This window comes from Poecilia reticulata, linkage group LG22 (assembly GCF_000633615.1).
Source record: "Poecilia reticulata strain Guanapo linkage group LG22, Guppy_female_1.0+MT, whole genome shotgun sequence".
Classification (NCBI taxonomy): domain Eukaryota; kingdom Metazoa; phylum Chordata; class Actinopteri; order Cyprinodontiformes; family Poeciliidae; genus Poecilia; species Poecilia reticulata.
The window spans coordinates 19,226,300-19,253,335 of NC_024352.1; the positions used below are offsets into that span (position 1 = coordinate 19,226,300).

At 39.5% G+C, this 27,036-nt stretch overlaps 1 protein-coding gene across 8 annotated transcripts; it reads right to left on the reverse strand.

Annotated features, from left to right (window-relative positions):
- Window positions 1-1,384: 1,384 nt before the first annotated feature.
- Window positions 1,385-26,691, reverse strand: ktn1 (kinectin 1). Of its 8 annotated transcripts, none has more exons than XM_008400189.2 (35): window positions 26,546-26,691; window positions 20,866-21,533; window positions 20,495-20,650; window positions 20,289-20,405; window positions 19,107-19,240; window positions 18,863-18,967; window positions 18,634-18,774; window positions 18,441-18,547; window positions 17,525-17,669; window positions 16,175-16,271; window positions 15,900-16,084; window positions 15,731-15,820; window positions 15,582-15,619; window positions 15,394-15,484; window positions 14,330-14,398; window positions 14,187-14,224; window positions 14,006-14,096; window positions 13,812-13,880; window positions 13,682-13,719; window positions 12,918-13,008; window positions 12,705-12,811; window positions 12,519-12,615; window positions 12,401-12,441; window positions 12,222-12,312; window positions 11,436-11,522; window positions 8,799-8,888; window positions 8,610-8,696; window positions 8,437-8,526; window positions 8,267-8,359; window positions 7,069-7,152; window positions 6,828-6,911; window positions 4,698-4,781; window positions 4,516-4,608; window positions 4,319-4,429; window positions 1,385-2,322 (listed from the first exon to the last, which is right to left on the reverse strand). In XM_008400189.2, exons 2-35 carry the CDS (start codon window positions 21,530-21,532, stop codon window positions 2,293-2,295), a joined length of 3,738 nt encoding a protein of 1,245 aa, XP_008398411.1. In that variant the 5' UTR covers window position 21,533; window positions 26,546-26,691; the 3' UTR covers window positions 1,385-2,292. The 8 variants fall into 8 exon arrangements, with proteins under 8 accessions (XP_008398411.1, XP_017158035.1, XP_017158034.1 ...); XM_017302546.1 differs by having other exon boundaries at window positions 19,107-19,237; window positions 20,289-20,402; window positions 20,495-20,653; XM_017302545.1 differs by having other exon boundaries at window positions 20,289-20,402; window positions 20,495-20,653.
- Window positions 26,692-27,036: the final 345 nt, after the last annotated feature.

The window sequence follows — 27,036 nt, forward strand, 5'->3', positions numbered from 1 at the left end:
ATTACTCCAGGAGAGCATCAACGACTCATCCAAGAGATCACAATGAAAACATCAAAGCAAGATTTAAAGCACTTTATTCTTCACTTGACTCAGGATGAGTGTTCATAGTCCCATCTCTTGAAAATTATCTTTGATTCACAACCCATCCATTGCCTAAACCAGTCTGTCAGTTGTCATTGAGTAAGAGTCTGGTCCACCAGTTCATCACAGGACTTACAACCAAACATGCAGACATTCAAGCTAAAAGCAATTTAGAGAAACAAATTAACCTAAGAGTCATGTTGTCAACTGTGGGAGAAACCTGGAGACATTCCAACCAATCCCAAGGAAAACATGCAGGATTTCAGGACAAGATTCGAACCCAAGACCTTCTTGCTGCAAAGCAACACTGTGCCACCATGCAGCTAAGGATTCAAAACATTTTTTGGTAAATACTCCGAGTACAAATGAGACAAAAGTGAATATTCTTTAAAGATGTGCATCCTATTAGATCTGATGTAAAACTAAGATCTGTCATTTCTTATGACTCATGGCACAATGAACTGTTCAAACATCCAATCTGAATGGTTAAAAAAGCCAAAAACAAAGCAAATATTTAGGTCTTGGGGAGGCCTAGTCAAAGCCTGGGATTAATCGGTTGAGATGCTGTGGTATGGCTTTAAGCATGCATCACACATTCAAAACACCTCTAAAGTGGTTGAATTTGAACAGTTTGGTAAATCAGTGGCCAGAAATCCTCCACAGTTGTAGAAGACTCACCGCACGTCATCTCAAATGCCAGATGCAAATTTCGCTAAAGACACCGCAGTTATCAGTAGGTAGATTTAGACACGTATGATATTCAAAACCAAGTATTTCACAATTTCACACTACTTTGTGAGAAAATATTCACAGGTATGAATAGTTTTGCAAAGATCAGCATGTCAGAGGCTCCATCGTTTGTTGAAGATGTGAATGATGACTCACAGATAGGATTTAAAACAGCTCTCTAGGGGATCAGGATTTATCTTGGGATTATTTTGTTTACCATAATTTTTATCTTTACAAGAATGAAAAAAACAAACAAAACAATCAGTAAAGTGTCTGAATACACAGCAGGTTACAATACCAAAAAACGAATCATTTCTCAATGTCTCATTGAGATTTAATGGATCTTAAAATTTGACCTAGAGTAACATGTCTGCATTCAAACAGTTTAATGTGTTTTCCAAACTAAATTACCCACCAGCAAAAAGTACATGAAAAGAAACTTTGGATTTTCATGTTGCGCACTCAGAATTTTCCAGCTTGTGACTCAAAAGCGTGAAAAACATCCTCTCTGGTAATATGCTGCCACCTTGTGGCCAATACAAAGGTTGCAATAGAAAAAAAAGAAAAGACAAGCTTTATTAAGCATCCCTTTTATTAACATCACCCATTACAAAAAGAACAAAATCTTCAGTGTTAATGGACTCAGCCAACAATATAGTAAGTGTTGATTACACACGATATGGGACGCTCATTTCTAAAGTGGATGAAGTTGGATTAAAAACCTCTTAAATGTGCCTGGTCTTGTACTCCAAACTCTCTTCTCTGTGGAGCTGCAGTAAAGGCGGGAGAAAAATATGTCACCATGAATACAGTCACGTAGTGACCCATCTCGCATGCAGAGAGCTCTACTGACTCCCTTCTTTCCCCAGGAAGTATTGAGCCAAGGTACGCATGGAGCAATCGTGGCGGTTTCTCTTGTTGGTGAGCAAATCAACAGAACAGTGTATTTCAGCAGGTCCTAAGTGGTACATTTAAACAATACATATATTTAAGTTAAAAGGAAAAGAAACAGAAAACCCCAAAGTTTGTTTCGTTAAGCTGGGACCTTTCATCTCTGATCTCTCCAGACAAAACAAAAATCTACTGTAGTTTTCACAAGTATGTCACTGGAAATTATACAGGTGGATTTATAACAGAGGAATGGTTGCCACACAGTTTAAATAATGCCAAGGGTCATTTTTAAAGTTTGAAGTAAAAAAGAAAATAATAGTAAATCAATTGATGAAGCTGCAGAAGAGGAATGTGGCTGGAGTGGAGAATTGGGAGTTTTGGTACCGTGCTTGGAGTGTTAAGAATAAAACAGAACCTCTGCCTGGTCCTGTGTAGGCCGTCAGACAAGAGGCCATCTACAGTTCAGGCGAAGAGGACAGGGTTTGGGAGGAAGTGAGCAGGAGTGACTGTGTGATGCGGTTGTGAGGAGGCTGAAGTTTGCAGGCTGTCTCTGTATTGCAGTCGGTGTGCCTGCGTGGCGGCATCCTCTCGTTATACTTTCTGTTGATCCTTCTCAATCTCCTGGAAGAAAATAAACCGATTCAGGCTGAGCATTCAACTATGCTGCTAAAAGCTGATAAAACAGGAGGATGTGTAGTAAGCAACATGTCTTAATTCTGACTTTTCGTTTACAGAGGGAGCCTTAAGTTTGGTCCATTTCAGCTGGATTTTATATTCAGACAAACTCATAATTTAGCCATAAGTGCAGCTCTTAAGGATAAGTTGCTTATACCTTTGTATCGTTTGCAGAAAAACATGATTGTGAATAAAGTTACTGGTAATACTTTGATGATGTACATAGGCCTGTCGCGATAAACGATAAATCAATTAATCGCACGATAAATTAAACCTATCGACCTCATTTTAATTATCGGCTTTATCGTTTCTTCCTGCCTTTTATTCTTTCTGTTGATGATACTGAATGAAAAAAGGCTCCGCTCCGGTGCTCTCCACTGACCCTCCCTTCCTCATTTCCTTATTGTAATGTCCAGTGCACACTACACGAGTTGTCGGCTAACTGTCGGCCCATTTTCAATCTTTCTAGCTGCGATACTCTTCCCTGTTAGGCCATTTTTGTGCAGTGCAATGATGACTGCATGTGTTTCTTTAGAGATAACCATGGTTCACAGTAGAGAAACAATGATGCCAAGCACCAGCCTCTTTTTAAAGTGTCCAGTGGTGTCATTCTTACTTAATCATGACAGATTGATATGCAGCCCTGTCCTCATCAACACCCACACCTGTGTTAATTAAGCAATCACTGAAACTATGTTAGCTGGTCCTTTTAAGGCAGGGCTGCAATGAAGTTGAAATGTGTTTTGGGGAATAAAGTTCCTTTTCTAGGCAAATATTGACTTTGCAATTAATTGCTGTTAAGCTAATCACTCTTTATAACATTCTGGAGTATATGCAAATTGCTATTATAAAAACTGAAAGCAGTAGACTTTGTAAATATTAACATTTGAATCATTCTCAAAACTTTTGGCCATGACTGTAGATCGGAGCGGCCACGACAATCTACCGTAACACACCACACACTGCAGGATGATCGGTTACGAAATCACCAGCGACAATCTTAGATCGGCCAACATTCTAAGATTGTCGTAAGGGGAAAAACGGGGCAAAAAATCGTGTAGTGTGAAATATTGCATCAGGTAGTTGGATGTGCCTGTCTTCTCTATTTAAATCTAGTGATTATTGAACGACAATATAGTATACAGACTTCATAATCTGCACTCTTTTGGTTGAATGCAGTATTTATTTCCATTTTGGCTTTAGGTTGCTTAGTTTTTATTCAAGTACGTTTTTTGTTAATGGAGACTGAGAATCCATTTTATTTTTGTTTTTGGTTGTTTTGTTTATTTAGTTTATTAGTTCCAGTGTTACGTGTTCTTTTGAAAATAAAGTGCATCTATCTATGGCAGTAAATCGCATGCACTATTAGTCATTTCCATTAAATCTGTCAAAAGGTCTTGAAACAATATTATCATTTATCGCAATAATTTTTTAGATAATTAATCGCTCAGCAAAATTTGTTATTGTGACAGGCCTAGATGTACAAGCTCCTTGTTAGTCAGGGTGCATTTACACCAGCCCTGTTTAGTTTAATACAACTCTAGTCAATGTGTCTGGAAAGTCTGATTTAATGGGGAGGGAAAAAGAAAAAAAAAAGCAGCATCAAAACCTCGGTCTCGGTTTGGTTGATGTGAACTATGATGCGGTTCGAATGCATAAGTGAATGCAAGTAGACCAGAGACTGCTCCAAAAGCAGGAAGCAGACCATAGCACAGGGCATTCTGGGTAAATACAACCAAAACAAACGCTTATGTCTAACGTTAGCAGGAGAAATGGCTCGTGGTTTTTCTAAGACAGCAGAAACCTGCTTGTCTTTTTAATGCAGCTGATAAATCAGTGGAAAGGTAAAGAATCAGATTTTTTAAAATAAGGCCAGTGTGTTTTAGCAGATCTTATTAAAGCTGCAGATGCAGTGCAACATTTTGTCAGGAAGGCAACTCACCCCCTGTTGTCTCTTAGCCAGTTGCTGGCTGATCGCATTGAGCAACTGCTGCATTTCTCTCACTGTTTGATTCAGTCCCGCAGTTATTCTCTCCTTCTTGTCAATCTCCTCCTGTAAGACAAACATCAGCTGGTTTAAAGCAGATGCTGAACCACTAAATGTTACTACTACTACTACTACTCTTAGAAAACACTTACATGTTGTGATGACAGGTTGCTGTTCTCTATCAGGGCAGTGTTTTCTACTAGTTTTGCGAGTTCACTCTGGATCTGTTCAAGAGACTGCTGGGCCTGAGTGAACAATAAACAATGTTCATTAGCATTATGAGCTGTGGTTTAACCTGTGTGAGCAGACGCACGAAAGAAATTAGCGCCATTACCTTGTACAGGTCTCCAGCTACTCTTTGCCTCTCGTTTTCCTCTGTCTCCAACCTGGACAGCGTCTCAGTCAGCTGGGTTTTCAACTGAAGACAGACATTAAGCTTGTTCCTCAGATTATACAAGAAGAATCAAAACAGTGGAGACACACAGGTGCATCTCAAGATTACTCAAATGATTTGATAGAAAAAGGATTAATCACACACAGAATGATACATGTCAATACATAATTTCTATGAACTTTGATGATTTTAGCTTACAGCAGATGGAAATCTCAAATTGAATTTCTCAAAGCTCTGAGAAAGATACCAGTTGTCCAGCAGACGGTCATTAACACACTGGATGAGAGGACGCCACAAAAGGTCATCACTAGAAAAGCTAGCTGAACACAGTGCTGTGTCAAAGAATATTAATGGAAAGTTAGGTGGAAGGAGAAACTGAAGAGTGTGGTAGAAGAAAATGTTAATTGAAGAATTTGTAAGTGATTCTGGACTGCAGATGGGGACATATTCAGGATGTGGACTACAATGGTTAAATTCCTCGTTTGAAGTCATTCCTGAGTCAGAAACACTTTTATCTGAGTTGATATTCTAATTCATTAAAACTCATGTGTTTGCAAAAATGTCATGGATATGTGAAAATGCCCATGACGTGGTAGTCTTTTAATGAGTGTGTTCAAACACAGGAACAGCACTGTGTCAGTATGACCTTGTTGCAACAGAGGAATGATGTCATAATCCGAAAAGTCCAGTTTGAGTAACTCACACACTGACAGGACGCTTCCGACATTTTAACGTTACACACCGACTGATAGGAAAATATGTTCCTGCAGGTCAGGAAGGTCTCTGCTGAAGTCAGTCATTCCATGATCTTCAAAGCTAAAACTTTATGACTGTTGTGCAGTTTGATGTTCAGATGTCATGTTAATTTCTTCATTCTTTGGCTGCAAAAATGTGGCTATGTGAACAGCTCATCTGACGTTTGTGAAATTCCAACAGTTGTCAGGAAGAAGGTCACATCCAGTAGTACTGCTATTGGTCTGAATAGCAATACTACTATTGCCATTACAGTTCAAAACAGGGGGTGGATTTAACATATAATGGTGAAAAAACATCTCCAGCACCAGTTGAGCAACAGACAAAAATAGTTTGAAGATTGAGGCTTTAGTTAATTACTGCGGAGACCCATTTTTGGCATCTAAAGAGAAAATGTTTAGTGGTGTGAGAAAGACGAGTAGAATACAGATGTGGAAAAGGAAAGGTTAGTATCGCAGCAAGTAGAAGGAGGATCTTCATTCAGAATCTTATGTCTTTAGTTTTTGTTGTTCAGGATGTTAAAGTGCCTTGCAGAAGTATTCATGCTTCTTAAACTTTGACATATTTTCTCATGTGACAGCCACAAACTAATGTATTTAACTTGGATCTGAGGTGTTGTAGTATGCGTGCATTCAGTCAATACTTTTGTAGAAATCATTTTCTCTGTAATAACAGCTGCAATCATAGTTTGCTGTATGTTTGAATCGGCAGAAATATATGTAGATTTATTCTTCCTTACACAACCCCTCAAACTCAGTCAGATTGGGAGGAGTGGTCTGAACATCAATTTTTACATTTCTAAGTAGATCAGATTAAGGTCTGGGCTTTGACTAGGCCACTCTTCAATGAACATGCTTTGCTTTAAACAATCTATTGTCGCTCTGATTGCACGTTTCGGGTTTTTGTCCAGGTCAAACATCAACTTTGCTCCAACTCAAAAGTTTTTCTGATGCTTTTTTGTTCACCAACATTCCAGAACAAATTGCAAATTGTAACATGGAGAATAAAGTTTATATAAAGTCATGGGACTCAACTTGTTCAAGTGGATTATATTTAAAGGTGTTTAAAGTAAAAGATAGTTGATACAAATGCATGTCATGCATGTTGAAAACCATGTCAAAATTTTCCTTCTACTGAAATAACTTTGCATGCTAATTTTGCTGGTTTAGCATATAAAATTCCAACAAAGTTATAAGTTTTTAAAAAGAGTAAACATACTTCTGCAAAGCACTGCATGTTGGCCCAAAGTTAGGCAGCAGACAGTGAAACCCAGAGAGGCGCTAAAAAAGCTCCAGCCAGAGGATCATCCATGCTTACCAAAGCCAGCTCCTTATTCTGTCTGAAAGCCTCTGTACATGAGCCATCAAGTCTGGTCTGCAATTCAGTCAACAGATCTTTGAGCTGAAATTAAGTTTGACATGTTGTTTAATGGAGGTCTGTGGGAAACGATCCAGAGTCTAAAGAGTCAAACTGGATGATTGAGGAATAATCTTGTAGCTGCAAAACCCTTCGAATGATCAGAGGAACAGGAGGAACGTTCAGTTCAGGTTCTGCTCACCTCTCTCACTTCTGTCACATACGTAGCGCTCTCATTCTCTGCCCTCTCCAACTCGGACTCCAAGTGCTGCTTCTCTCTTCTCAGCTGCACCGTAAACAGAATTACAGAACAATTAAACGAGACAGTGCACAGGAACGGTGAAAGTTTAGACAACAGAAGTGGACTGAAGTGGATTATCCAACTCTGTTCAGTAAATTGGAGCCACTTTATGTCACCAGGAAGGTCAAAACACAAATGGATCATTAACATACGCATAGCCACAATACATCAGTTCATCCATTCTCACACACACCGTAGCTTGAGTGAGATCCTATTCTTAATCCACAGGGTTTAATGTTGCAGGCTGTTCTTCTTCAAAGGCTTTTCAAAAAGATTTTTTTTATGGAAATTTTGGATCATTTTCCAGGAGACCATTTGTGAGATCAGACACTCATGTTGGACAAGATGTTTCTGCTCTGGACTCATTTGATTTTTTTTTAATCATACTGGAGAACAGAACTTCTCTGGTTTAGAGTCCAGATGACATTCATCACACATCTGAGACTCAAGAGTTGTACTTGGAGATAAAAGGCTCAGATGCAACTGCTCGCCATGGAAACCTTTTCCATGTAGCTCTCTACATGTTGATCTTCAGCTAATCTGAGGGTTGAATGAAGTCTGGAGATCCAGAAGTGCAGAAAAAGGGTGATCTCCTCTCACAATGCACCTTGGCATTCACTGACCCTGCTGTGATTTTAAGAGGCCTACCGCTTTGTGACTGACCTGATGTCATTCCCAGGTCATTTCCATTTTGTTGCAACCCCACAAACCGTTCAATGTGGAATATTTAGAAGAATCCATGTGGATTCCCCCTTATTCCACAGTGGAATCTGATCCCAATACTGGAATTTACTGTATGCCTAAAAGTAACGCATTCTTTCACAGATGTATTTAAAGAGAGAGAGCCTGTATATCTAGGTTCTGCATGATGGAAGTGCAGAACCTAGAACGTTTCAATACGTTTGTTTCTACTTTCATTTTTTCCACAGCTTTTGGATGCAACAAGAACAGCAACAGTGAAGGAAGCTTTAGATTTTATAACTTTTGTTAAGACACTTTTGTCAACATTGACTAAAGAAAAACTGGAAAAAAAGGAACAAACACATCTGTGTTGTGATCTGTAATCAGCAGTTGTTTCTTTCTAAGCCTGAACACACACCTCTCTGACATCTTCCTGTGATTGTTCCAGCTTAACTTTCCAGCGAGACTCCTCCTCCTCGACGCTGCTTTGCAGGCGCTGCAGGATGCCCTCCTGTGGACACAGCAGGAATAAGACCTCAGCTGGAGGAAGCTCTCCCCATGACTTCAAGACTCAAAGAAACATCTTACTGTCTCTGCCAAAACCTTCTTGTACGTCTCACAGTCCTTCTGTAAAATCCTTTGGGTTTCCTCTGCTTCTTTCAGTTTCTCAGCTAATTCCTGCAGGAAGGACAACATTTCTTTACTCATTCAGAATATAAAAAGGACAGCTGGCAAACTTAGGCTTCCTACTCTTAACTTACCTCTGACTCTTGTGCTGCTTGTCTAGCCGATACGACCAAGCTTTCAGCCACCGCAGTCTCGAATCCCTGTAACCACTCCTGATGGTTCTGAGGAACAATTTGTGGAAAAAATTAAAGTCAAACATGGCAGAAGAACAAAATAAATAAATAAATAAATAAATAAAGGCAAAAATGCAGCGTTGTCGATACCTGTTCAGAGGGCAGAGGCACGTGGGGCAGAAGTCTGTGCAGAACATCTCGACACTCGGCCTGGGTCTGAGTCAGCGCTGCATGGCTTTCCTAGAAAGCAGAAAGTACAGAAACAAAAATACAGAGAGAAAGTGCGTTGAGAACTGTGATGATTTGATTCAGGCGATGCGGCAACAGGGCCCTCTGCACTTATCCTGATGTAAACGAATCATTTCTTCATCATTTTGTAGATTAATTTCATCAGTGTTTTAACTAGAATCAACTTGTTTTTATTAGATAAATTAAGCATATGCTATCCCATTTGCACCTTTCAGCATGCTTAGAGACCAGGAGAAATCTTTTATGGAGCATTGAGTTGCTGAGAAAAGTGATCAAAGGAAATGCAATTAATTGCAAACTTAACTGATTATTAACAGATATTAAAACTGCTGCATTTCAGCACTGCCGCAAATTGAGCAGAAAGCATTTTGTGGCAGAGCAGCTGATATCGCTGTCATTCTGATTCGCTGAGTCAACCAGAAACCCCCCACAAAAAAACAGCCATTTTATCACATAACCAAAACCATCAAGTTTAGTTGTTGTTCAAAAAGTTTCAGGAGGTGCAAGAAAGACTAATCTAAAATATCATTTGCACAGGAGATAAGAGCTGTGACCAGTGCAGAGCTTACTGAGACATGGTCGCGGGAAGGTATGAGACCAAAACGGACACTTTTTATGAAAACCACAATCAGGCAGCAAAACAACCGTCTGTCCAAAGAAGAAAAGATAAATGCTACCATGTCACGGCAACAGTAATGTCATCTGATGGGTTAGCCATCATCCAAGGGAATAGATTCGTTTACAATCTTGCTTCAAAACTCTAGCAGTGAATAAAGAATAGTACTGAACATTTTCCCTATGAAGCAGGAGTATTTTCTTAGAAAAATGTTTTTCTCCCAGCACCATAGAGCAGAATGTCACAAGGTAAAAGTGACTTGGGGATCAAAACATTTGCATTTTTTAGGATCTTTATGGAGGAAACTTCCCAAATTACAGTCACTTCAATGTCTGAATTACAGTTTTGATTAACTTGATATACATGTAATCCAACATATCAAATGCGTATAGTAAGAAAAAATAGAAACATAAAAATAATGAATGTTGAAACCTTTGTAAAAGAGGTACATTTCTGTTATTTTCTCTAAGATTTTGTGTCTATAACTAAACACAAAACTTGAGATTTTGAGCCTCTCATTATCTTTAATTTCCCAAATAAGTAAATAAATAATTGTTCCTCCTTAAAAATGACCAAATTAACCCAGAGCTTTTCGATAAATGCAAAAGGAGGCGTCGCACGACTGGGCTCCTGGCAATAAGCTGATGTCACTGATTTTCACTCTCAGCAGTAACACTTAGCAAAGCTGAACAGAACTTGAACCGTCTGAAAATACACAACAGCAACACAGAAAGTACCAAAAGCACCAGGCTCAGACCAGAGAACGAGCTTTCTACTTTATCACAGCAACATTGTGATGTTTGGACGAATGTGCTAACCTACTGCTGTAGGAGGATGGCAAAAATATACACACATCACTGCAACTGCAAATAGAAACCGCTATCCGACTGCAAATTGACCTGAGACTACGCAAAATGTAAGGTAAACTTGTAACACTTTATTTGAAGGGATGTGCATAAGTCTGACATAACACTGTCATAAACGTGACATAACATCTGTCATGAACATGAACGAGTCCTTATGAATGTCTGTGACTGTTGTCATGAAGTGTCATTCGGTAAATTACACTTTTAATGCAAAGCTGCTTTAAAAGTTGCATTAAAAGTCCATGAAAAGTGCCAACTTTGCATGATTTTCTAAATAATGACAATTTAATGCAACGTTGGCACTTTTCATGGACTTTCAATGCAACTTTTAGAGCAACTTTGCATTAAAAATGTCATTATTTACCGAATGACACTTCCTGGTAACATTCATAGACATTCATAAAGATTCGTTCATGTTCATGACAGGTGTTATGTCATGTTTATGACAGTGTCACGTCAGTCTTATTCACATCCCGTCAAATAAAGTGTTACCGGTAAACTTAGCTAAAACATCCAGTTGCCCCAGTTTCTCTTGATGGTGATCAGTCAGGATGTCTTTGCGAGTACAGGGCTGCTGCATATGGATTAAACATTTTGAAAGATTAAATAGAATTAAAACAGAAAAGAAACTGCATTGTAAGGAGTCGTTTTTGATTAGTTGGCAATATTGGAGAAAACATGCCATGCTTAATGACAAGACGACAGAAATAAAAACATGAATCTTGAGCTAATGACATCTAGTGAATGACTAAGTCACTGCACACTCATTGCCTGTCTTTTGGTTTAGCAAAGCTTCAGAAAAATACTGGAACAATCTGACATGCAACAAAAGGATCGATCAGATTCGGCAGCTGGAATTAAAGCTAATTAAAAATCGGGCCATGAAAAGAGGAGAAAGAGCAAAAGTAAGGTAAACGAGTATGCAGTGTTATTATGGATGATGATGATGCAAAAAGAAAATAAACAGGGTCAATTATGGCAAAACACAGACATTTTGGAGGGGGAATGCATCAGATTGGATCTAGAGTGAAGCAGGACTGAGATGAGGTGTCGAACCTTGACAGCTTTGCTGAGTTTTCCTTGAAGCATGGACTCGGTGGCTGACAGAGCCTCCATTGCACTCCAGTTTTTCTCCCGAAGCTCCTGTTTTACAAAGTCAGTTCCAGAAAGATACTACTTTCAGTTTAGCCTCAGGGAAAAAGCAGTTAGTGACCCCCTAAACAAAGCCTGATCCAGAATGATTTATTACATTAGAGGGAAAAAAACAAACTCCAACTGCTAAAGGAACAAGAGGAGAAGAAATTTCAATCTTCCTAATGTATTTGTCCCAAATTCCAATAAAGAATATAAAAGTTTTGCGATTGCAATGTGATAAAATGTGGGGAAGTTCATGAGGTATAAAAACTGCATTTACAGAGTTCTTAATGTGAAAATAATTTTTCACTGATGCTTTATTAACAGTTTCTAAAATTCTGAGTCATTCACAACAACAACCAAGCCTGCCGATACTGGATCCAACAGTAAGAACAACACGAGGAGACTGGAAGCTCTCTTTTGCAATGCTCAGCTTATCAAATCCAAATCAAGGTAGAAAAGATACTGATGAGTCCAATTATGCTGGACTCCCTAGTTTTCCTACAGAGCACATTCCAGCTAAGAGATTCTAGCTGAACAGAACAAAAAAAGCAAACCAGTTGAGAATAAGTGACAGTGGAGAACAGAAACTATGGAAATATGCAGTGTTCGGACCTGAGGAGGGGGAACGGTTGGTGGGAACATTCAGAGGACAGGGGAAAGAGTTTAGTGTTAATGTGTTACAAGTCAATCCTGCAGGAAACCTACGTTATTCTTTTTCCTGTGAAGCTCCAAAGCGTCCTTCAGCTCAGCCAGCTCCACCTGCAGACTGTCCACCTGACTCTCTTTCTCAGAAATCCTGCCAAACAGAACAGCCTCTGGTTTTTAAAGCTATTCACTATTCTCAGTATAAACTTCTTAAACCTGAGTGGCATCGCTTCACTTACGCTGCGAGGAATGCAGGGCTTGGTGTTGCAGAGATGGATTGCTGTGTGAACAAGCCAGAAATTAAAACAAAATATCTTCTGATAGCAGTCATGTGTAGTTTATAAAAACCTTCCTCACCTGCTGTTGCATCTGCTCCACTTTTTCACCCAGATCCTTCGTCTTTACCTCCAGCTCAGTCTGAAGCCTCTGAATTTCCTGGTCCTTTGCGGCTAACCTGGAGTTCAGAGTTTCTCCATTATGGTCAGATTTGGGGAGGAAAATGTAGAAAAATGGAATTCAATGTAAAGAATGAGGTCAGCTCACTGAGACTGGAGCTCCTGAATCTTGGTACCCTTACTGGCCATCTCTTGCTGCTCCTGTTTTTGCTTTTCCAACTCCTGCTGAAGAGCAGACGACTGCTGCCGTAGAGTCTATGAGATACAAGAGGATAAAACGAGCTCAAAACGGGAACAAAACTACACCAATGATGATCATCTGTGAAAAATGCTCAAATTGTTGTTCCGGAAAGGCCCAAACCTCAACTGTCTTCTCCATGGTAGAGCTGCTGGCTTGTGCTGCTTGTAGACTCTCCTCCACCGATTTCAGCTTCAAATCTTTCTGTTGGATCCTAAACATCAGTGACACCAGGACAAAACAAAAAAATCTTTTACAAGCCTTACAGAGTCTCCCAGTATTATCAAATACACTGTTTTTCAACCTTAAGATTTAAAACAAAAAGAGTAATCTGTTGATTAGGTCTTAAAAAAGAGCCAACCCACATGCTGTAGTAAAAACCTTCGACTAATAATTTGTATAGTACAGATACAAGTAAATACACCATAGGACGTTTTAAGTCTGTATATTGAGAGCATAATAGAACCGAAGTTAAATTCTTGTTTGTTTGCACAAACTTGGCCAAGAAAGCTGATTGCGATAGATCACTGGCTGAAGTCAACATGTCAAACATCTACTGATGTCTAAAGATGCAACAACAATAGCAAGTGGTTGCGTGTGTTTGCTGGACAAGAGAAAGTAACACTAAGCCTAGATCTCCATTTTACGCCTACACTTGACACTTTGGACTTTCTGATAATGTTAGAAATGTCACTCGGCCAGATGTTAATAGGATTGCTGTAGCAACTTTCATGCAAATATTAAAAAGATTTAGCTACAAAGACAACACATTCAGTTCTCCTGAGATTATCAGAAAGGAATGTGTGGCTTAATGGTGCTTTTACAGGTCAGGATAAAACGACTTGTTACAAACCAGGAAATATTGGAATTAGATTGATTGATCTTACTGTTTTTGGAGTTCTTCCACTTTCAACTCTGATGTAGCCTGTGGTTAGAAAACAATACAATAAACATGTGAAAGGACAAGAAAAAATCTGTTAATTATTTAAAAAATAAATAAAATAAACCAGATCTCACCTGTTCCGCCTTCTTTTTATTAAGGTCATCTATTTCATGTCTTAGCACCTCATTCTCTTCTTTCATAGTCTGCAGTTTTGGGGGAAGAAAGTTAACGTTCTGATTTTTTGTCGGGGGAGTTTTTCCCCTGGGAAAGAGATCAAAATGTTCACAAATTAAAAACATGCCTGTTCTTTTCTAAAAACTGGCATTACCTTCAGCTCCGCCTCTTTGTTGGCCACTTCAATCAGCCCCTTCTCCAACAGTCCCTCAACCGTTTTTATGTTCTCCTCTTTCTCTTGGACACTGCGGAGGAAGCAGGTTTTCACTACAGATCTTTTGTTTCATAAACAAAAGTCACCGGCAATAAAAATATAATTTTTTTTCCACACCCACCTCTTCTGGATCTGGTCCAAGGCCAGCTGGGAAGCTTTCTGAAAGGAAAAGGATCAAAGCCAATATGTTTAGGTGTGTAATAAAGAAGAATAATGTAAGGGGCCTTTAAATGTGTTTAGCGAAAAAACAAAGCAGCAGCTAACCTGTTCAGTAATCTGTGCCTGCAGATTCTGAATCTCCACCTTCAGCGACAAGTTCTCATTGTGCAAAGTCTAAAAGACAAAACAGCTCCGTGGATTTCTGAAATACTCAATCCAAGAACTTTGTCAAATTTGTCACATTAAACCCTACATTTTTGTTTCTATTGGGATTTTATGTGATAGATCAACACAAAGTGGTGCATCGTTGAGAAGTGGAAGGAACAATTTTAACACGCTTTATGAAAATAAATCTGAAAAGTGTGGCATGCATTTGCGTTCAGTCCCACTGAATCAATGCATTCAATAATTACATTTAACTCCAATTACAGCTGCAAGTTTGTTGACAGTTTCTAGACGTGCAAAGCCAATGGAGATAAGAATAGCATGATGAATTAAAATTGATCTTTGAGAGGCTGTGCTTTCATTATTATGCCTTTACAAGTATGTTACTTGAAAATGGTCTCAAACAACAATAGGATCTACAGCAATAACTTCAAGAATAATTTATCAATTTATCTTCCAGCAAAACCTGTTCTTGTGACAGGCCTAGTTGGGATGCTGTTTTAAAACCCAACCCATCTTTAGACTTCTCTACAACTGTTTCCTTAAGCTGTTTGATACATTCTCTAAAAAAACATTTAAGACCTCAATAGCACAGCTGTATTTATACAGAGTACAGATGAGACAGGTTTACTCCATTTACCAATAAGTTGGTTTCTGAAGGCAACTGGTTGAACAGATGTATCACATTACAGAGATCTGGTTATAAATTCTTGGCACGCTTTTCAATTTTTTGTGTTGTAAAAAATATTGATATCCATGAATCTTTTTCCTTCCAGTTCTCAATTATTCTCAGTGCATCTCATAATATTCCAACAACCTACAGAGAAGTTCATGGTTGCAAGATGAAGCAAAGAGGAAAAAAAAAAAAAACAAGAAATGTGAATAATCTTGCAAGGTGAACATCAACAAAATGTCTTCCCAGCATGGTAGAGAACACTGTGATAAACTGCCTACAGACTAACCAGTGACATGTTAGCACAGGAACCTGAAGCTTTAAGACATACCTGCATGTTAGTTTCTCTGCTCGCTCCGCTGCTCCTCTCAACACTCAGAGAATCCTGAAGACTCTTCCGCTGCAGCTCCTTTTCAGACAGCCTAGGTGGAGGTAAAAATATTCAAATACAAAAGATCACTGTACCGATCTCCGATGCCAACACATTTGGTGCAATCCGAGGGTAAAAGACTTGCTTACAGCTTCTGTAGCTCCTCAATGTGGGACACGTGTTTGGCCTAAATGTTGAACAGAGAAATCTCATTAGCCTACTTGCGCTCAGATATGTAGGTTTTAATCTTATTGCTTTCAAAAGAGAAATAAAAGACAGGTAAAAAGCCGGCCCACACCTGTGAGGAGATCTGAGCCTGCAGGTTTTCATTCTGGGATTTTTGTGCTTCGTTGTGAGCCTGAAGAGCTTTGTTCTCATTCTTAAGTTCCTAGTAAAACAAATTGGAAGAGTTATTTCCAGATGGAGTGCGTGATTTGTCATATTCTGAATTGGTCATAGCAGCTTACCTGAACCTGGGCCTGCACAGTTTCATCCGGCACACTGCGCTGGGACATCTCCATCAGCTCCAACACCCTCCGCTCCAGCTGCTCTTTGGAGAGCATGGCCTCATTCAGGTTGCTGTGTAGAGTCTGGAGTTCCTTGTTTTTGTTGTTCATCTCCGTCTCGGCTGCCAGAAGTTGGCTGTGAAGCTCTTTTAAAAGAAAAAAAGACATAAAGTTACTCCACTTGAACAGGACTGAGAATATATAAATGTTTTCTGTGTGACAGGATGTTTAGTGACCTTGCTTGGAGGCCTGAAGTTTCTCTCGTTCAGCGTTGACATTGTGGAGGAAGTTCTGCAACTCTTCCCAGCTTCGCTTGGCATCCTGTAACTGGGCCTGGGGATGACGAGGAATCAAGCAACTTTATAACAAAAGGCATAGTAGAAGAATGTTTGTTTTCTTACATAAAGCATATCTCAGTATCTATATCTTTATAAATATTAAGATTTCTAGGATCTCAATGCTAAAGATTGCCTTGTGTCTTGGTGGCTTCAGAGTTCTTCATAAATATTTCGACCCATTTCTCTTCATCCGAGGTGACAGTCTGGGTCAGACGAGTCAAACAGACACAGTCAGGCTTTCTAAATAAGGCCACAATAGGCTTCTGAAACGGCTCTGCCCTCAGTCCAATTCAAAATGTATCCACCATGTCTAAAAGCCAGAGCTGTTCCAGGAAAACATTTAGATGACTGGTCAAATAAGAAAATAAAATTATGCTCATGGCAACAAAAAGTGCGAGGTTGAAATGCAACATGCTAAAAAGATATTTATCAGAATATAAGGTGTCCTGACCTACTACTTTTAATGCCTTGAAACCAAATAGAAAAATTCTGCTATACAGTCAAAATGGACACCCAGTTCTTTTTTAATTCAGGAAAGTTGTTGTATAATCTTTACACTTTGGAAAGAGAATGGCTCAAACTCATCTCTAAATGCTCAAGAGTGTAATACCTAATGATAAGTAGGGCTGGAGATTTATCATATTGTATTTATCATAATTTATTGTTATAAAAGCGTATTACAATTTGGAATGGTTTTAAAGGTCAGTATTTGTGTTTGTGTGGCTCTGATTGATGTGTCACAATTATACAGTTATCTAAAAAAGTAATAAATAGTTTTATCACTTTTATCGTTATCGCAATGGTAACACAAAATATCGAGATAAACTTTTAATTCATATTGTTCACTCCTAACGATAAGTGTATGTAAACATCTGAGTGGGAATGTATGTATCCTTTAAATTGCCTTATCAAGGTTAAAATGTGTGAAACCCAAAGCTTGGTATACGTCTGGAGTTCACTGCAAAGACCTGTCTGCATCAAGCCAACAGGAAGGGTTGATCCGAGTATTTTACAGGAAAAAGTCGTGTTTATACAAAGCTTCAAACATTCCAGCTTCCTAAGCAAGCAAACCCACCCATCTCAGGTTTTGTTTCCCACAATCCACCCTTGGACTTTTACTACAGCTTCCCTCGCCACTTCCCCACTAATGCTGCCACACCCACTGACCAGATCTGAAGCTAAGCTGCACTCTTCTGTGCCGAGGGACCCTGGAGCAGAAGGTAAACACACACATCTGGCTTAGCGTACCTCCAGCTGGGACACGTTCTGCTTGTAGCTGACCTCCAGTGACTTCCTCTGGTGTTCCTCCTGCTGCAACTTGCTGTTGTTGTCTGCCAGTTCTTTCATCAGGCCGGCGTACTCGGAGCGCAGCTTGTTCAGCTCTGCAGAATTCCTGTCAAGAATGTAATGCTAAAATTGCTCATGGGCAATATTTTGGGAAACTGCCGAAGAAGCAAATCATCAGCAACCCACTAAAAGCATATTTCAGTGTGAAAAGGGGTAGGATATATTGGATATTTTATACGCAAAGGCAGATCAATACCGATTTCCAAAAAACACAAAAAACAGCTACTTGAAAAAACTCTTGTATAACAAAAATTAAGAAATCAAACCAAAAGAAGGAAATAAATGTAAATGTTCAATCTCGATAGATTAAGTATTATTAATCAATCATCTTTATTATCTCAGAGGAAATTTGTGTGCAGCACAGTAGGAATAAACGGAAAATAAAATGAAAAAAAACAAAACACATTTGATTTGTTTATATTTAACTTGCAAATAATCAATAGTAAAATTTATTGAGAGTCCCAATAAAGGCAACCCGGGTACCACCAGTAGGCATTGACAGATTCATGGATCAACTGATGGTTTGAGTTGAGTCACTTTCAGTGGTACTCTGCAGAAATGTTGGTGTCATTTGAAAGGTAAATGCAAAGTGACACCTATGTGTTAAGTGTAAGAACCACTGATCTAAGTCATAATTGTAAAGTACTTCAGGAATGCTACAAAATTGTCACAGAAATATAATTTTTTGGAAATCATTCCGTAATTATTTCCACGTTTTTCAACTGCATACAAATATAGTATACACTTTAAGAGAGTGAACTATAATAATTCAAATATTTAGATTCTGACAGATTTGACCCAGAAGTGCAGCACTAACTTGCTCTCCATCTGAGTGGTGGCTGAGCTGACCGCGTCCCTCAGGATCCCGTTCTCCTGCTGCAGCCGAGTGATCTGGGCTTCCAACTGCTCCCTCACCTGCTGAAACTACACACACACACACACACGTGTTACATTTCACATCAGTTACTAAATTAAAGCCATTTTACTGAATAGAGGAAGTTAGGTTTCACCGATTTTTGCATATTCTGTAGCTCCTGGTAGCTGCCCTGTGCTTTGGCCTGCATGCCGCCCAGCTCCTTCTCCATGGCGACTCGCTGGTCTCTCATCATGGTCTCCATTCTGCCAGTTTTCTGTTTCTCAAGCTGAAGCTCCTAAAGCATTTTTTTAAAAATCACAAGGGAAAGCTCAACAAAACAATCCATACCTTATAAGTGAAGGATTCTTCAGAGCGTTTCTGACCTGACTGAGCTGCTTCACTTTGTCTTTGGCGATGGAGGATTCCTCCTGCAGAGTTACAAGAAGTTTCTCTCTCTCCTGGGCCGCCGGGTCAGGCCTAGCTGTGGACTGGAGGTTACAGCGATAGAGGAGAAGTGAAAAGCAGACAGGGGAAATTCAGTAATGATTTTCAGGTTTATCAGCTGTATTCAAATATTAAGACATGCCATTTGTCACAGCTGTGTGGTTTGTGGTCCAGTAATCTTACTTTGTGCCAGGCATCCAGGGCAGTAGGGTTCTTTTCTCGGAGGAGAGCAATCACATTGGTAGCTTCCGCTTCTGACAAAGTCAGGCTGGACAGACCAGAAAGCAGCTCCTTCAGTTTCACTTCTGTGTTCCCTGCTAAGTCACAAAAAGGTTGCTGCTGCAGTTTATTTATACAATAAAAAGTCTGTAAATGTTTGACAGGTAATGGAGCTTTAAACTCTCTTTGACTGAGCTGCAAAACCTAACCACATCAACACATTGAACTCCACATTGAATGTGGAGTTCAATGTGCAAACTCCACATTGAACTTTGACCAAGACCAGCAGAAGAACTATTAAAACAAAAATGTTATGATGTAAATTATTATAGGAAAAAGAGCTGATCTGACAGTTAATCAGCACACAGATATTGATGCGCTAAAAGAAAATAAGCTGACAGAATCTGGCGGATCACAAGAGTGCTCAGCCAGTTCGGTTTGAGGAAAGTTGAGTGGAAGGAAAACATATGGTTGAAAAAGGAATTTGGAAGAGGAAAAAAATATATATCTGTAATAGAGAAAGTTCAGTCTATTAAAAAAATTTCAATCGTATATAACCTCAGAATTTAGCCTCAGCTGAAAAATAAAATCAGTTTCTCCACCACCAGTATATGACAGGGTTCTCTAAATCTGGAAACGTCACACTGAACCTTATGCTACTTGAAATCTGAGTTTCTCTACTCTTCCTCTTTAATCCAGGAGTTCTAAATGAAATGCAAAACTTTCCTTTGGTTTGAATATCAGACTGGATCACTGAGCATCAGTCCTGCTCTTAGCCAACACTCATCATGCCTCTGGTTTAGCAGTGGCTTAACACAAAGAATGTAGCAGCTGCAACTCCTGTTCTGGAAAGGTCTGTGTGCGGTGACTCCAGCCACAGTCGAGTGTTTGGGACTCTACTGTAAGCTCAAGAAAGGGTTTGTGCACCTTTCTTTACCAAATGTTTTCCTTCCACTCAGCATTCCATGAATATGGTGGGAAACAGCGTTTTCATAAGCCAAAATTAACAGGAGTCAACACTTGAATTACATCACTCTGTGTGAAATAAATGTAGGAGTTTTACTTTTGTAACCTAAATGAATGAAATAAACTTTACTAGCCACAGCTGGCCAAAAAGGGTAAAAAAAAATCTAAACTATATCTTACCTTTATCAGTCTCATTCTTCTGTTTCTTGCCAGATGCTTTAGGTGGTACGTCGTCATTATGAGCTGCCTGGTGGTTGGAGGCTGATGCATCTCCCAAAATATGGGCTTCCTCTACTACTGTTTAGGGGAGAAAAAGATTGAATCTATGAGCCTTAAAGAAATCAACATCTGACTCAAGATAGTGAGATTGTTTTGATCATTTTTACCATGCTCTGTCTTCTGCTTTTTGGCAGAGTTTTTCTTTTTGCCAGTGACAGCCGTCGGGTTGACACCGTCAAGAACTTTGGTTTCGGCCACTGAAGGAGCTTCCTTTTTGCTTGGAGCTGGAGCTTGCTCTGCTTTCACCTCAAGCTGCTGGACGTCTGCTTGAAACAGAAAGAAGATTTAGGGATACACTTTTCAATCATTTACGATACAGACCGATTCATCTAATATGGAAATATTAAGCATAGTCAATCATGCAACATATATTGGTTTAAAATCTTTGTGTCAATATTGGGATGCATTAAAATTTTGATATTTACACTCAAGGCTATCCCTTGCTAAACCAGGCTAAAAACTCCACTTATTTACTAACCCGCCTCCACTTTCTGCTTCTTCCTGTCTTTCTTCTTCCCAGAGGTTTGGGGAGGAGTTTGAGTTTGAACAGGAGCCTGAGCAGCTTGGACCTGAACCTGCGACTCCACCTGTGGAGGAGGTGGGCTCATCCGTTTGCCTGAAGTTGGAGACGTCTCTGTCTTGTGGCTGACTGGCTTTGAGTCGTTCATTTCCGACTCCTCTAGGTTGGAAGCTGCTGCAGCAGCAGCTTTGGCAGCAGCCTTGGCAGCCTTTTTCTCCTTTTTCTTCCTCTCCCTTAGTCCAGAAGTAGCCTCTGGAGAGACCGAAACTTCGGCAGCAGGTGCAGGCGGGGATGGATCCGGGGTAACCACAGGTTCAGGTTCCTCCTCTGCCTCCACGTTAGAGCCAATGACGTCAGTCAAGTCAAAATCCCGCAGGTCTTCTTCAGACTCTCCTCCACCACTTCCCCCACTGGCGGTTTCCTTCTTCTTGCTTTTCTTCTTTTCGTTCTTCTTACGAGAGTCTGGCTTGGTCGGTGGCAGCTTGAGGTCTCGCTTCTGCCGAGCCAGCACCTCATCGTAAGAGGTTTCCTTCATGAAGAGCCAGAAGAAGAGGAACATGAGGGCGATGACCAGTGTGGGGGCCAGGATGAGAAGGTACTGAGAGTCGTAGATATCCATCGCCATTCTGAGGAGAGGAACAAAAAGAACGGTTGGGGTTTTACAGGTGAGACTTCAACAGTCGAGCTTCCAACAAGATGAGGGTTACAAATAAATCAAAACTGATTTGGAAGTGTATAAAAACTGACAAGGCTTCTAGAATGACCTCAAACCTGTAGAAACCCAGAGAAGTGGGCAGAAACGATTGTGATTAATACATCAACTATTGAAATAATCGTCAACTAATTTAGCAATTGATTAATCGTTAACTGGGATATACAAACTCTAAAAACAACCATTTTCTAAAAAAGAAAACAAATTCTCAAACTCTTCAAGTATCATAATTTCGTTTCCCTGGTTCAAATTCACTAAATTATTTCCTATTTCCTAAAACTTGCATTTTATGAAATAAAATTGTCTCTTATTTAAAATAGGAATTGAGTAATCTGTTTATTTACATCTTTTAATGTATGACTAATACTGTACATAAAAAAATCTTAAAAGGTTAAATGAGAAATCTGTAGAATGTGCCATCTTTTAAATCCAATTAATAATCAAAAAAAATTAATAGACTAACCGATCACTAAAATAATCATTAGTTGCAGGCTATAAAGTACATGTCCATTAAGACTACATAGAAACCTTAAACCATGCTTTTAGTCTGTTGCACATTTTCATCCAAGACTTGATTTTTGCTCTTTTTGTAACCACATATAAATCTGTGCTTCTGTGTGACATTTCTCCATGTGTGGTGGGTCGTTGTTTATGCTGAGGGTGGCGAGTGAGAACTGACCTTACCCTATCTTAGCGATATGATCCAATTAGACCACACTGCCCCTGCCAGACAGCTTAACGACTTCATTACATACTGTAAGTTCACAGAGGGAACAGAGAGAACTGAAAACTATTCTGTTAAAGCCAAAAATGTTAAACAAATATTAAAAATGTCTGCTTCACTCATTCAGACTGAAACAGGAACAAAATAGGTCAACACCAAGCAAAAGGCAACTAGGCTAACATTCGTACGTTCTCATTTAGCCACTTCCCTGCCGTTCGGCCTCTGTAAGGACAAGCCCCCGCTGTTCTAAACTTAAACTGGATTGGATTTGAAAGGGGCAAAAATATACCGACATGAAAGTGTCAGAGGCTGAACACCGCTCCAGCTGCAGCCGGGAACTTCAGTCCTTTTATGCCAGAGGAGAGGATATTCATCTGTTACATTCTAGATATCTCTGAGGATGCAATAGCCTCAGATGTAATCAATTTAAAATCCATAAAAACACATTCTTCAGAAAAATGTGCCTTTGCTCTTCCTAGTTCCCATTTGTGTTCTAGACTCAAATTTTTAGATTTCTTTCCACATAAGCTCTTTTTTGGGTTTTGTCAGCATATTCTGCAAATCATGAAAGCATGATGCAGAAGTTGGCTAAACAATCAAGCAGTGTGGTAATGGGAGAATTATGCCATTTCCATGCAGAATCATTTCTATGACAAAATATATACCACTAGATTTGTTATATATAAATGGTGTAAGTTACACTAAATAGAGATTTCCTAAAAGCACAGAGTGTAGTCTGTGGTGAATTCATTATCCCTAAAAAATATTAATTCACAAAAAGCTCTGGCTTAAAAATTTGATCCAAAAATATCTCAAACCATAAAAAGTTGGAAAATAGCTCTATTTTTGTTTTTGAATAAAGTGTGCAGTAGGGCCAGGAGATAAAAAAAATTTAATCTCAGATTTTTTTATACCACATCCGACTCTTGATTTTTCTCAAAATTACAACTTTATTCTCTAATATTACGACTTCATTCTGGTAATTAAATTACCATTACTGGACAATTTACAGGTTTTCCTGTTAAAACAATGCTAAAAATCTCTTTTAAATTAGACAAGCTGATATAGAGGAAAATGATATAAATATAGCATCTTTCAGGCATGAGAGAAACAGAAAAAGAAAGTTAAAGTCTGTTTAAGGGTTGTGTCAGCAGTGTACACATCTGATGAGAAGTGACCTGAAATTCTGCACAATCCAGTCAAGAGCTGTGGCCGACGTTCAGCATAGGAGTCAGTGTCGTAGAGCAGGCCTTTAGTAATTTGGATTAAGAAGATTACCCATGATAATAGATGTAAGAATAACTTTCCACTGCAGGGCTTCCTGAGCACTTACAGGCTTAGTCTCACAGTGCAGCACTGATTGTGTTTCACTCCAAACCTCCAAAACCTCTGATCACATTTCACAACAGAAAAAGAGACATATAATTAGGTCTGTTGCAAGCTTAGCTTTATTTGGCTGCAAAACCAAACTTTTCATTGAAAGAAAAAGAAAAAATCTAAATATTTGCCCACAAAGCAATTCTAATGTGCTTTATAACTCGGATACATCCTGAAGCTGGATTTCAATAGCGGATTAATTAACTGCGGCCTTGGTCTGAGTCGGGGACGCACCGATCAGGCTTTTCATGGCTGACATCCATTTTCTTTACGGTCTAACCTCCTGGTAGTCTGAACCCAACCAAAAATAGAAGATTATCTCCATTTATTCATCCAAATACATGCTCTCTACCTTTAGATTGTTTTTCACCTAAATAGAAGAGCATCAAAATGTTTGGTGTGTTTATAGACTGAAAATAGATGGGAGTGACGAGTTTAAAAGCATTTAAATGAAGATAGAAGAAACATCTGATTTTTCAGAAACTCAATTGCCAATAGATAATGACGGCTAATTAAAGAATATTTTGGGTAGTTCTGTGTTCTGGTCCGTCAGTAGCTCTGTGTGGTACATTTATGTACTCTTCCTCTATGAACCGTTTGCCTTTTAAACAGTATCAAGCCAGTGATCTCATTAAGGAGTGCGTAATTTATTTAATGGTTCTCTCATATTCTTAGTTAGAATTGGGCTTCTTTTCAGAATAGAAAAGTGGAGGAGCCAGTTAAGGTACTCCTAGATGTCATCCCGGTGAGGCACATCCCACCAGGAAGAAAACACCCAGATGAAAACCCTGGTCACACTGTATGGACCTTCTATAGAAAACATCTTCGAAACATAAAGTCTTTCAAACCGTCAGTAACCCTTGAAGCAACACTGAATGTTGGCACAGAGACGATGGGTGGAGTAGGTGGTGTAAAACTCACAAGCTTGTTTCCTTTCGTTTACTTCTCACTTTCTCCCAGTCCTGGGACTAAGAATGGAGATTTCATGCGTTCCCTTATGGAGCTGGAGCCTCGTTCCAGCATCAAAATGAGCCTGGAGGACAAAGCCCTCTCGGGCTGTTGGCTCCCCGGAATCTACCCACTTGGCTGGCCAGGCCTCATATTTGGCAGGCGAGGACACAGAGGCAAGTCCTGATAACTATCCTGCCTGAAGTCCAAAACAAGGCCATGCAACACTCTAAAGTTAACATCTCTGAACTGGCAGCAAGCTACTTAAAAACACTAACTAAAACAATAAGTAAATGTTTTCTTAACCTGGACCTATGAGTGAAAATTAACTAAACCAATTGAAGTTTTCACAGGAACTATTTAAAAAAAAAACAGGAGCTTAAGGACTTAAGATTACTCTAACCATTGCTACTAAATAAACACCATATTACAGTTGAAAATAGGTCAGTTACTAAATAAATTGAACTGCCATTTATGTATACTTGTTACTATAGTAACATTGCATTTTCTTTGTCCTTTTTTGTTTTAAATAAAAGCAATCAGATTATGTTACACAATTTTGTCTCAAATTTTAATGCAGATAATTTGATACAATTGGGTTTTTACTCAAGGTTAGAGCATAAGAATCTCAGAACAGCCCACACCTACGTACAAACTGGACAGTGTGTTTTAATACACTCAGAGACATGAACTCCAGTCAGACAAAAAGCTCTGACGCAAGGTAGAGGATAGATAGATAGATAATGTTCAATCTTATCAATAATCTGGTTCATAAACTGAATGAATCAAAGTACACGGTATACGTGCTTGGTTATGGAGGAAAACATTAACAAATCAGAAGCCATGCTTTCATTTTCTACTCTACCTGGGCAAAGCAGCCTTGAGAAATAACTTATCGGTAGACAGGGATCAGATAAATGGAAACAACAAGACAAAACAAACATCTTCAGTCAGAATCGAGGAGAATTTAAATTTCTGTGCTTTTTAAGTTTCTTAAACTGTCACTAAGTAGATCTTGGTTGACTTTCCAATGAGTCCAAAGTCCCCCTAGCACCAAAGAGGCCTAAATGTCACAAGGACACATGCAGATATGAAGGGTTTGGCAGCACACATGTCACTCAGTGTAAATACCAGAAATAGTTCATAGTAGCTTAACTTGTCTTTGACACAGGGTGGTATCCTTTACGCCACCTCGGCACCCTCAGGTGCAGTACTAAATGTGCTAGCTTGCTTGGTCATGCTTAACACTAACCGCAGGGCGAGTGATGGCAGCTGGTTCCACGTCAACTCAGAAGCGACACTCCTTAAAACGAAAAAAAACTATAAAGGTGTCTGATCTTACTGGTGTGATACTTTCCACGCTATGAAATTAGTCATCAGAAGCAGCAAGCAAGAATGCTCACAACCTCACTTCCCTAAAATGTCCTGGCAGGGTTTGTCCTGTGAACCGGACGTGGTCAGTATGAATGACCTCACTTTCTAAATTTTCTTTAAGTTCAAAGGGACTATGAATGAGCTAGCTAACAGAGCTAACTAACGGTTGACCACTCTCATGCTAACCGGTCAGTCAAGTTTAATACACCGGAAATATCTGTCACTATAAATGAGCTGACCAAGACAGTGAGTAGGAGGAATAGTTTGGTTCCCACTCAGAAACACTCATTCCTCTCTGGAGGCGTGGACCTCTTCCCTGACGGGCCTCGTACTATCCCAGCCTCCCTCTCTTTAAATCTCTGACCCGGCGCACTGCTTCACTCTTCCGCTGCGGCCCGTTCCCAGGCCTGCGTGAGAAGCTAAAGAGCAGCTCTGACCGGGACAAGCGGTTATTCTCACCAAAAATTACCGATAACATCTAAGGAAACCGCAGTCGTGAGTACCTGTGGCTTCAGTTGTCTGTTTCCGTTGCTCGTGGTTAAATGGCGTTGTTCTGCGTTGACTCTGGCACACTCCCGACTTCCCAGGGCAGCTCCAGCCTGGCTTTCTCCTGCGCTTGCCGTCACACTCTCTTGCTCTGCTGTTTCTGGTTTGCGGGGGCGGGTCATAAGCAGCCTGATAGGGAGCGCTCGTTTTGTGAGCCGACGTACACCGGCGGAACGAGCCATTATACGGATGTTTCTCAAATAATGAAAATATATATAATCGGAAATGTGCAATTTTTTTAACGTAAATTTGTAAATAAATAAATAAATGTATATATATATATAAATTAAAAAAATGGTATATTTTTATGATTGCTTCCGTTAATTTTTATGATTATGACTTACAGATAAAGTCTCAGAATATTAGACTACTACACATGACCCACACAAAAAGTTTTGCCACGTTGAGTTATTGGTAAAGAAGCTGACATCTCACGTAGTATCCAAAC

Bases quoted from the DNA above. Each gene is read 5' to 3' on its own strand.
- ktn1 (XM_008400188.2), bottom strand. From the start codon at position 21,532: ATGGCGATGGATATCTACGACTCTCAGTACCTTCTCATCCTGGCCCCC. The intron at 18,775-18,862 runs GTCAGAAACGCT...AAAATGCTTTAG, and splicing joins AAGTGAAGCAGCTCAGTCAG to GAGCTTCAGCTTGAGAAACA. The intron at 2,323-4,318 runs GTGAGTTGCCTT...ATTTTCTTCCAG, and splicing joins TGGCTAAGAGACAACAGGGG to GAGATTGAGAAGGATCAACA.